Below are 12585 nucleotides of genomic sequence, written 5' to 3'. Positions count from 1 at the left end.
TGGCTTTTTCCTTTTAAATCACACCTATATAAAAATGTTTCACCAGACCCAGAAATACTTGGTCTTTGAACTCTGTAAAGGTAGAGCTTTAGCTAGCATGGGGTGAATGGGACTTTGCCTCTGGGAATAAATATTGGTAGTGTGTGCTTCTACTCTGGAAGGATGAGCTTCCTTTGCCACGGATCATCATCCCCGCACTTTACCCTTTATTCCTCAGGGAGTCCAGTTTTCTGGCCCTGTGGTAACCCTCTCCTGGGCTCACCTTCCTTTCCCATTCCTTTGGGGTGAGGGAAGAGCTGGCCACCCTCTCTCCTGGCAAGGGTGTTCACCACCTTCCCCCAGGTGTTTTTCCTCCATGTGAAACAATGTATGGTCAGAGTTATTAGGAAAGCATACAAAGTAATGTGATGATAATTCTTTAAATGTGTAATATCATCATTGCTGGTGCTCCCTCCAATAACAATTTGCAACTTTTGCAAACCTTATGTTATCTATCCATCTATCATCATCAGTACTAGTAGTGAAAGTAGTGAAAGTAATAGTGGTGGTGGTAGTAGGTAGTGGTAGTGCTAGTAGGAGTAATGATAGTGATAGTGATGTTGGTAGTAATAGTAGTAGAAATAGAACTAGTGGTAGTAATAGTAGCAGTACTGGTGGTTGTGGTGGTAGTAGTGATAGTAGTAGTAGTAGTAGTGATAATGATCGTGGTACTAGTAGTAGTAGTAGTAGTAGTAGTGATAGTGATAGTGGTAGCAGTAGTAGTAGTAGTGATAGTAATCATGGTAGTAGTAGTAGTACTAGTGATATTGGTAGTAGTAGTGATAGTGACAGTGGTAGTGATAGTATTAGTACTACTAGTAGTAGTAGTAATAGTAGTTGTATTAGTGATAGTAGGAGATGTAGTGATAGTGATTGTGGTAGTAGTAGTAATAGTAGATTACTATTAGTACTACTAGTAGTAGTGGTAATAGTAGTTGTATTAGTGATAGTAGGAGATGTAGTGATAGTGATTGTGGTAGTAGTAGTAATAGTAGAATGATTGATGGTAGTAGTAGTAGTAGTAGAACGAGTGGTAGTAGTAGTAGTAGTAGTAGAACTAATGGTAGTGGTGGTAGTAGTAGTAATAGTAGTAGTAGTAGACCTACTGGCAGTGGTAGTGGTAGTAGTAGTAATAGTAGTGATAGGGCCTTACAACTTGCAACTCTTCAGTTTCTGCCTTTTGTCCATATATGCCGCATAATAAATTCTCCACAGAGCAAGTACCCAATTCATTGTACAGCATTGTAGGAGAAAAGGGGAAAGAGAATAAACCTTTACTTATTGCCCATTATGTTCCAGATACTATTCTAAGCATTTTACAAATATTTCATTTGATCATCACAACCATCTTTAGAGTAATTAAAATCATTTCCCCCATTTTACAGTTGAGGAAACTGAGGCAGACAGATTAAGTGACTTGTTCCTGGGTCACAAAAAGCTTGTAAGCATTTGAGGGAGATTTAAACTAAGTCCTCCTGATTTGGGGCTTGGTGATTCACTGAGCCACCCTGCTAACATCCAGTATTTCTACCATAAAGAGTTCGAGATGGAATTTGGTAAATGTTTTCAGTTTTTAATAGGTTTGTTGTCCTCCTTCCAATTGGATCCTACTCTCATTCATCAGATAACATTGGAGTAGAGATAGGTCTGATGGGCTGTTTACAAATCATCCCAAGAGCAGAATCCAGCTGGAAGGAGGACAACCAACTCATAGTCCTTGAAAATAGGGCTGTTTTTGTCTTTCTTTGCGTCCCCAGAGCTTATCATAACAACTGGTACATAGTAGGTGTTTAATAAATGCTGGTTGGCTTGTTTAACTAAGTCTCTTATCAAGCTTTCTGTAAACTAGCAACTTATAATAATAAGTATATAGAATTGCACATGATGTAATAGGTTATCTTTGGATATCCATATATGTGGAAATATCATGTAGTCTAGAGAGAGAAAATATTGGCAAGTTGGAGCAGCTAGTTGGTGTAGTAGGTCCCTGAAGTTAGGACCTGAGTTCAAATCTGGCCTCAGACACTTAACACATCCTAGCTGTGTACACACACAAGTTAATGACACCCATGTCATACTCTAACCATGTGGGAAAAAAATTGGAACCAGGTTTCCCACATTCTTGGCAGAGATTTTGTACTCTGAGAAAAGATTCTCAAGGTATGTCTCCTGAGATTATACAAGAATCAAGCTTCAGAAGCAGGATTTAAACCTGGTTCTCTGGCTCTAGAGCCAGACTTTTTTCCATGGAGATGAACTAATGAAATATGCCTGGATCTGTCCTGGAAAATATACTCCAGAATCAGGTTTGACAACAATTGGGAAAGAAGTTACAGAGAGCCTCTAAGGAGACAACTTACTTGAGGAGTGTTGCAAGAATTCAGTTTGTGCTCAGTTCAGGAATTCTTGGTACGAGCTGAACTGGTTACCTTCCACTGCTGTTCCTTTGAATGTTAGGAGACAATTAAACCATTGTGTTGTCCACATCACGTGTGACAAGGTCCTTTTATAACTATCTCAGTTTGCACCTGAGTCAACCTAGACTTCATGGAGGGAACTAGTGCTCAACAGCTCCACACTGAGTGAGAAACAGATGCTGGTTGATTGACTCTGGGTGCTTCAAAACTGCCCAGGGAATAACAAGCTCACTCTGAAAAAATTGTTCATAAGCTTTTCGATAGCCTTTTTTCTCTCCTTCAAATTTGGCAGATCATTTCCAGCTCTTTGTGACCCCATTTGGGGGTTTTCTTGGCAAAGACAGTGGAGTGTTTGTCATTTTCTTCTCCAGCTCATTTTATAGATGAGGAAACTGAGGCAAGCAGGATAAAGTGAATATACAGCTAATAAATATCTGTGGCCAGATTTGAACTCAGGAAGATGAATCTTTCTGATTCCAGGCCCAGCTGCTTTATGGCAGATCTGGATGTCATCAAAGAAATGTATTGTTGAAAAAGAGAATAGGCTAGTCACATAGAGCTAGGGACAAGCAAAGGGCAGATCATGTTTTCTAGTGGCGTCTCTTCTATGTTCAAAATAATTTAAAGAAGGCCTCCAGAAAATTGGGTATATCCCTCTGTGTTGAGCTTAGAGAAAGAAAAAGAGCCATATAGGATGCACCGTGCTCTGTACCTTTGTCAGGAATATTCAAATCACTGATATCATAGATCCTTAGGACTATTGCAGTATAAATCAAAATGATTCCCATTCCCATTTATGTGCTTGAGAGAACAAACTTTGGTTAAATTTATGACTAAATACTGAGTAACATTATGAATAATCAGCTTGCATTTTGTGCAAAGCAATCCCTTCCCCCTAAGAGTATACATGGTAGCTTACTTTGTACATAGGCAGGAATATTATGATTTCAAAATTGTAATTTTAGCACAGAGATTTAGTTGCATTTATCCTGATCAGTTTCTTATTTTAATTATTTAAATAAATAAGTTTATGAAACCAGCATCCAAAATCAAGGGACTCATTTTCCTCTAGATTACACATGCCTTTGTTAAAATAAAGTGTGAAGACATTGTGCGATGATCAACTTTGATAAACTTAACTCTACTCAGGAGCACAATGATCTAAGATAATTTCAAAAGACTCATTAGGGAAAAAAAAAATAACTATTCACATCCAGAGAAAGAACTGTGGCATCTGAATGCAAATAGAAGCATATTATTTTCACTTGTTTTTTCTTTCTAGTAGTTTTTCCTTTTTGTTCTGATTCTTCCTTCACCACATGATTAATGTGGAAATATGTTTAATGTGATTGTATCTGTATAACCTATATTAGATTGCTTGCCATCCTGGGGAAAGGAAAGGGGAAGAGAAAGAAAGGAGGGAGAAGAAAAAATTGGAACTCAAAATCTTGTAAAAGTGAATGATGAAAACTATCTTTACATGTATTTGGGGAAAATACTATCAAGTGGGAAAAATGCAGTGTGAGAAAAGAGAGATCTTACATTAAAGGAGATCATAAGAATATTCTGTGAGATATATAAGTCACTTATTTATTCACTTATTTATTCATTCAGTTCAATCCTGCAAATACATTTGGAATATCTAATGTACAAAGATATTATATAAGTACTGTATGGGATGCAAAGATGAATAAGAATATAGTCTAATGGGAAAATAGGATGTGTCCAATTAAAACATATAATTAATATCTAAAATTATAAATTAATTAATAATATATAATTATAATATCAGATAGAAAGTGACAATGCAATTAAAGGGTACACATAGATGTTTTTCATAATGATATAAAATAAAACTCCTTTCCAAACCCTAATCTTCACATCCCTGATAATGAAGGGTAGCTCTCTTTCTACCATGTCCCTTCTCTTTTGTTCAATATATCATGAAAAGAGAAAAAATGTAGGTAAGATCTAAATGGTTTCCAGAAAGAGTATAGTTCCAACCAAGGATTCTTCTCCATTAATCCATCCATTCCTTTATCCAATTATCAATCCATTCCATATCTACTATGTATGTCATATTAATTAAGATTAGAAGGAGCAGAAGTATTGACAAAAGTGATGACATAGATGGAGGTTGTAATAGTTCTAACAGTAAACTCCTAGAAATGACTTCAAAAATTATAGCACTCCTTTTGGGAATCACAAATTAATGTGGCAATATAACAAGGAAAAAGTTGGTTGTGATAAATTCTAAAGAGATCATATATTTCTTTTCAACCTCTCTTTCCAAGTCTTAAGAGCTGGAATTGATCAATAATCCAGTCCCCTTATTTAACAGATAAGGAAAATGAAACTTCTTTAGTCTATCACCTATAACAGCATTCTTTAACAGAAGGAAGGATGGGGTAGGAGCATAGGTGACCTCATGATTCAGAGACAGCATTTTCCCAAACCTTTGATGTTCTCTTTTCATTCAGTTCTCCAGGCTGCTCCCACTGTACACAAGACTTCCTCAGAGACATATAGAGAAAACGTTTCAGAAACATTGGTTCTATAGAGTAGCTATTGTATCATGAAGGAGTCTCTCCTGACACAATGTACCCTCTTTGCTTCCAATACAATTATTTCTGCAATCAAAGAATAATGGGCTAACCTATAAAAGTTTCAACTCAGTTTCTGATTTTTTCTGTATTTATCATGTTTCATAGATAGTTTCCCAAATGAAAAGGCTCCAGTTCCCTCATTAGGGATACTGCAACTTGCTGCCCATTGAGATTAAATACACTGACTTCCTTAATTATGAGAACAATCTATTAAGACACCATTTATGGTCTACTGTCAGTGGGTCTTATATATAAATGTTAGTTGACATTGTTGAATCTGAAATTCCAACCATTTTTCCTGCCTTTCCTTTCCATCTCTGTGAAGGTCCATGATGGTTTAAGTGTAACATCTGCTCTCCTTGCCAACCTTTGTGGAAGACAGCAACCCTTCCCCATCATCTCATCAAGAAATATCCTATGGGTGAGATTTCAATCCCGAGGCACCAGCCAGAGCAGAGGCTTCCGGGCTCGCTTCACAGAAGGTAAGTCCTACATGGATACCCTGATATTTGTCCCCTAGGTCTTCTATACTTATAGCTCTCCTTTTCCTATGGATTGCTTTTGTTCTCACCTGAAGTGAGGATGATCCAAAGAAAATTGTTCATGAGCAAGGACATCTTAACTAATTTATTTGGGTAGTCTTAATTTAATTTGATAGTAGTACAGAAGGAGAACACTTAGTTTCTTATTGAGAATCCTCCTCCCTGTGCAGGCTGAGGCAATGTTCCACAGAGGAAAGGTTTGGAGGCAGAGGATCTGGATTCAAAATTCAGCTGTGCTGCATATGTCCTCTGTGACTTTGAGCAAGACACCCAATTATCATATTGGAATTAAATTTTCTAATCTTTAAAATAAGAGGTTGGACTTGCTGATCTCTAAGGGCTCTTTCTGTTTCAAATCTATGATTCTAAGAGAATGATTCCTTTTCTCTCATTCTTGTTTGACTCAAGGTTAATTCTGTTTTATATCATGAAATCATTAATAATAATAGATGATGTTTATGTGGTACTTTGAGATTTGCAAAATGGTTCTTTGATCTTGATAATTATTCCCCAATTTCCTTCATTGTATTTACTTTTTATTGAGAGTAAAATGCTGTTATTGGAATGATAACTATCACATATATTTCTTTAAAAATTTATTTGATTTGTTGTTTTACTTCTATAAAATCATTAAAAACTGGTGAGAAGATCTATAATGCTGATAATATGCTCCTTTTATCTGGAGGCTTTACTTTCTACTGTCAACTATGTCTTTACTAAGTAGAATGTATTAGATAGATCAAGCAAAACTTTCTAATCATAATCTTTATCTTAATCTTAATGAGCTGATAAATACTTTGTAATGGTTCAGCTGTGGTTTCAGAATGGCATTGAAAGGTAATTTTTCATATAAAAATATCAAATATATACAAGGTCCTGGGAAAATGGGTACAAAGAATGAAACATTCACTTCTTGAAATTATAATCTAGTGGGGGAGATAACAAGAATATATGAAATATACACAATACTATATAGATATATGAATGTTTACATATACTATATCTCGCTTTATTCATAGCTGAATATCTTCTGTTTTGAAATAAATTTTCTTTTGTTTTTTTTTAATTTCACAATATGTCTTTTCTTTCCCTTCTCCCAAACAACTATCACATATTACAAATAGTATTTTTTAAACAAAAGAAGAAATCAGAAATAAAAATTAAAAAAAAATTTTAAAAATTGATCAAGAAACAAAAAAAATCTGAAACATGTGCAATTTCCCCATTCCCTGGGATTTCACTATTTTTCAGAGTATTTTCATGTGTTGTCTTCCCCTATTAAATTTTAAAAGCAGGATTGCTTTTCTTAATTGTTTCCCTAGCACTTAGCACAATTTTTAGCACATAGTAAGTACTTAATAAATGTTTATTGAATTGAATTGAAAAACTTGTGGTTCACCCATATCTCCAAAAGGCTAGGATAGAATTTTCTTATATTTATTTTTTGACTTATTTTTTATATTTTGAAAAATTTACTTTTGACTCTTTTGTTTGTTTTTTCATTTATATTTTTGTAATCATCGTGTATATGATTTTTGTGCTCTGCCAACTTCACTCTGGATCAATTTTAATTCATACTGATCTTTCCATTCAGCTACAGCACTAATCATGTTAATGGAATCCATATTAATGTACCACAATTTATTTTTAGCCATTCCTTATTCAAAGAGCATCTATTTTGTTTCCAGTTCTTTGCTACCACAAAAAGTATTAGTATAAATAAATATATGTATATATGTGTGTGTGTATATATATGATATTTATAGGAGCAGAACCAGAAGAACAATTTATATAATAACAACATTGTTAAAAAAAACCCACAAAACCCACAATTTTGAATGACCAACCATGTTTCCAAAGTATCTTCAATGAATAATATTATCTATCTCCTTATTGAGAGGTGATGAGTTCAAGGTGCAGAGACATGCATTTTCAGAAATGAACATAGTTTCAATTTTTTAAGCTGTGCTTATTTATTGAAATTTTTTTCTTTTTTAAAAATGGGTTTGACATTCTTCTTGGCAGTTCATAGAACCTATACAAAAACTGACCATATATTAAGACATAAAGACCTCAAAATCAAATGCAGAAAGGCAGAAATAGTGAATGCATTCTTTTCAGATCATGATGCAATAAAAACTACATACATTAAAAAGCCAGGGGAAAATAGACCAAAAAGTAATTGGAAACTAAATAATCTCATCCTAAAGAATGAATGGGTGAAACAGCATATCATAAACACAATAAATAATTTCATCCAAGAGAATGACAATAATGAGACAACATATCAAAATTTGTGGGATGCAGCCAAAGAGGTAATAAGGGGAAATTTTATATCTCTAAAGGCTTACTTTCATAAAATAGAGAAAGTGAAGATCAATGAATTGGGCTTTCAACTAACAAAGGTAGAAAAAGAGCAAATTAAAAACCCCCAATCAAATACTAAGCTTGAAATTCTAAAAATAAAAGGAGAGATTAATAAAATTGAAAGTAAAAAAAAAAAACTATTGAAGTAAAAAATAAAATTAAGAGTTGGTGTTATGAAAAAATCAACAAAATAGATAAACCTTTGGTAAATTTGATTAGAAAAAGGAAAGAGGAAAATCAAAGTGGTAGTCTTAAAAATGAAAAGGGAGAACTTTCCACTAATGAAGAGGAAATTAGAGCGATAATTAGGAGTTACTCTGCCCAACTTTATGCCAATAAATTTGATAACCTAAGTGAATTGATAGGTTGCCCAGATTAACAGAGGAGGAAGTAAATTGCTTAAATAGTCCCATTTTAGAAAAAGAAATAGAACAAGCTATCAATCAATTCCCTAAGAAAAAATCCCCAGGACCAGATGGATTTACATGTGAATTCTACCAAACTTTTAAAGAACAATTAACTCCAATACTATATAAAGTATTTGAAAAAATAGGGAATGAAGGACTCTTACCAAATTCCTTTTATGACACAGACATAGTACTGATACCTAAACCAGGTAGGACGAAATCAGAGAAAGAAAATTATAGATCAATCTCCCTAATGAATATTGATGCAAAAATCTTAAGTAAAATATTAACAAAGAGATTACATAAAATAAACCCCATGACCAAGTAGAATTTATACCAGGAATGCAGGGCTGGTTCAAGATTGGGAAAACTATTAGCATAATTGACTATATCAATAACCAAATTAACAAAAAACATATGATCATCTCAATAGATGCAGAAAAAGCATTTGATAAAATCCAACATCTATTCCTAATAAAAATACCAGAGAGTCTAGGAATAAATGGACTCTTCCTTAAAATAGTCAGTAGCATCCATTTAAAACCATCAATAAGCATCTTATATAATGGGGATAAATTGGAACCATTCGCAATAAGATCAAGAGTGAAACAAGGTTGCCCACTATCACTGTTACTATTCAATATTATGTTAGAAATGCTGGCTTTGGCAAGTAGGAAATGAGGAAACCAAATTATCACTCTCTGCAGATGATATGATGGTATACTTAGAGAACCCCAGAGAATCTACCAAAAAACTATTAGAAACAATCCACAACTTTAGCAAAGTTGCAGGATACAAAATAAATCCACATAAATCATTGGCATTTTTATACATCACTAACAAAATCCAATAGCAAGAGATACAAAGAGAAATGCCATTTAAAATAATTGTTGATAATATAAAATATTTGGGGATCTACCTGCCAAAGGAAAGTCAGGAACTACATGAGTAAAACTACAAAACACTTTCCACACAAATAAAGTCAGATCTAAACAATTGGAAAAATATTAAATCCTCTTGGATAGGTTGAGCGAATATAATAAAAATGACAACACTACCTAAACTAATCTTTTTATTTAGTGGTATACTAATCAGACTCCAAAGAAACTATTTTACTGACCTAGGAAAAAATAACTGACCTGGAAGAACAAACAAGAATTTCAAGGGAACTAATGAAAAAAAAAATCAGATGAAGGTGGCCTAGTTGTACCTGACCTAAAACTATATTATAAAGCAGTGGTCATCAAAACCATTTGGTACTAGCTAAGAAATAGATTAGTTGATCAGTAGAATAAGTTAGATTCACAAGACAAAATAGACAATAACTATAGTAATCTAGTGTTTGACAAACCCAAAGACCCCAGCTTTGGGATAAGAATTCACAATTTGACAAAAACTGATGGGAAAGTTGGAAACTAGTATGGCAAAAACTAGGTATTGACTCATACTTAACACCATATACCAAGATAAGGTCAAAATAGGTTCATGATCTAGACATAAAGAATGAGATTAGAAATAAATTACAAGACCATAGGATAGTTTACCTCTCAGACCTGTGGAGGAAGGAGGAATTTGTGGCCAAAGAAGAACTAGAGGTCATTAAAAATTTTCTTATATTTAAAAAGGAGTACTATTACAAATCCCAATTATCCTTCCAATTTCCTTTGGGCTAATGTGCAGCCACAAAGAAACCTATCTTTGCTGAAAGGCCCTTTGGCAAATATTTCAGAAGTCAGGACAATCACTGTATGTTTCCATTTACCAAAGTATTCAGTCCCAGCAATCAGGTAGTAGCAATTGTCTATCATCTGTTTCTATTTGCCTGTTTCATCTATCTATCTATCTATCTATCTATCTATCTATCTACCTATCTCTCTATCTACTTATCATCTATTATATCCATCCATCCATTCATCCAGCTATCCAGGTATCTATATATCCATCCATCCATCCATCATCCATCCATTCATCCATCTATCCATCTATCTATCTATCTGTCTGAGTCTCTATTTTTTCTCTCTATTTTTATTTATCTTTTCTATATATATTGCCTTTTTCCTTTTGTCACTTGTGTCTATTCTTTATGTCTGCACTATTTATCTATCTCTCTGCCTTTATATCACCTATCTACATGTAATACATATAGATACATATATACATATAATTAATACATCAAAATGTGTATGTTTTGTTCTCAGCCTGTGGAAGTTTCATACTCACTGATTCCAGTGGTTCTATTTCCTCTCCTTTGTTCCCGGCCAAGTACCAAAATAACCAGAACTGCAGCTGGATAATTGAAGCTCAACCTCCATGTAAGTTTAAAAAAAATTTCACAAAAACATGTCTGTGGGAAAGTTAGCAGGATGACTAATATCCTTATCTCCTCTGTACTAACAATAAGAAATCCCTCCTCTGTTTCTTTAGGAAGTTCTGCATCCTGATGAGGCAGAGAACAAAAATGGTCTAATCTGCCAGGGAAGACAGTGTGTGTGTGTGTGTGTGTGTGTGTGTGTGTGTGTGTGTGTGCATGCAGAGATTTTTCAAAAGAAAAAACATACAACTTTTGCTGTGGTATCAGACATAAGAGACAACGGTCAGACTAGCAAGTTATGAGACAGAAAGCAATGGACTAGCCTGCCAAGCCCATACCCTGGCACATGGTAGATATGCAATACATAGCTGTAGAAGAATGATAAAATATACAAGTTAGAAAATTATGTACATTTAGAATAAGAATATAGTATTCCAGGTCTATGATTTTTAATTCAATTTAACAAACAAAAAATAATTTGTGCTAGATGTTAGGGTTACAAAAACAAAAAGAAAATAATTCTCGCTTTCAAGGAGTTTGTATCCTACCAAGGTGAGACAAAATAGTCACAGATAAATAATGGACACATACTAATAAATGCAATGACAATTTGGGATGAGTAAAGACTCTTGAAAGAGATGACCTTTGAGCTGAGCATTGACCATAGCCAGGGATTACAAGATTGGAAATGAAAAGGAAGAGCATTTAGATGTCAGTGCCCTCAATGGAAATAGAGAGATTTGGTGAAGGGATGGGTTTGAGGTGAGAAGATGAAAAATTTGGACATATTGAGTTTCAGATGTTATTAAAATGTTTAGGAAGAACTTTAATCTAGGTATTGGTAGTATGTGAGTGGAATTCAGGAGATATGGAGAGCCAGGGAGAGGGAGATTTGGGGAAAATTTTTCATGGAGATGGTATTTGAATTCATGGAAGCTGAAAGAAAGAAGAGGAGTTCAGGCTGTAGCTCTTGGGAATACCCAAGCTAAGAGAACAAGAAATGGATGATGATCTAGTGAAGAATAATGACAAAGAGATTTTTTCAAAAGTCCCAGCAGGAGTTATAATATAGAGGACTAATTTTGTAATATATAGAGAAGTAAACTTTGAGTTCCTTCATAAAAGAGAATGAAGTTCCCAATCAATGGAATGGGTTACAAGTAGTAACCATTTGTTTAAGAAAGGAGGCTAGTTTTTCAGGTGTCAGGGTCTAGATTGACATTACCTTCATATGCATTAGAACAATTGTAAAACTCATTTCCATATAGTTCCTTACTGTTTTCTCAGGTGTTCCATTTAGACACCATAGCTGTTTTTGAGCTTTCTCATATGTGGCCCACATCACTCCTATGTACCCTTTCTATTGGCTCTGCTCAGCTGGTCCTATGAAGTATTCTTTTACCCCAAAATCCTTTTGCTGTGGCTAACATATCTCCATGGCCTTTCCTTTCCAAATGGTCATGGCGAGCTGGGGATGATTAACCAATGAGTGAAAAACTTAAATCCAAATCTGCTAATTAAAAATCTAATGTTTAATAACCCAGATCCAGACTTTTATCATGTGTGTTTCTTGTTACAATTGCCTATTTAGGGTTAACAGTTCTGTAGGAACGTGATTGACATGGGTAAAGTGGGAACAAATGATGTAATCTTCAACCAATCTCTGCCCAGGAAGGCGGAGCTTCAGAGAATCCCCTGCCAGAGCCAGACCCTCAAATAAAGAAGGTCCTGGGCCTCCAGCACTGGTCTTTTCAGCTCGTTATTTTCCAATGAGTTACAAACCATTTAGATTAAGGACCTCCCTGACCCCAGCTGTGGGCACAGCCAGGAAAGGAAGTGTCTGGGAGAGATCTCGCTCTGAAGATTAGGGCCCCTGAAAAAACAATAAGAGAAAAA

General features: G+C 34.7%; 1 protein-coding gene across 1 annotated transcript in view; it reads left to right on the top strand.

Annotated features, from left to right (window-relative positions):
• The window catches only part of CUBN (cubilin), a 282230-nt gene that overhangs the window by 145602 nt on the left and 124043 nt on the right, over positions 1-12585 (top strand). Inside the window, exons 31-32 of the mRNA XM_051963617.1 lie at positions 5388-5544; positions 10577-10690. Of these exons, the coding sequence (XP_051819577.1) occupies positions 5388-5544; positions 10577-10690 (271 nt within the window). The remainder of the gene's footprint in view (positions 1-5387; positions 5545-10576; positions 10691-12585) is intronic.

This window comes from Antechinus flavipes, chromosome 5 (genome assembly GCF_016432865.1).
Source record: "Antechinus flavipes isolate AdamAnt ecotype Samford, QLD, Australia chromosome 5, AdamAnt_v2, whole genome shotgun sequence".
NCBI classification, from domain to species: Eukaryota; Metazoa; Chordata; class Mammalia; order Dasyuromorphia; family Dasyuridae; genus Antechinus; species Antechinus flavipes.
This window is presented reverse-complemented; position numbering and strand designations above follow the sequence as displayed.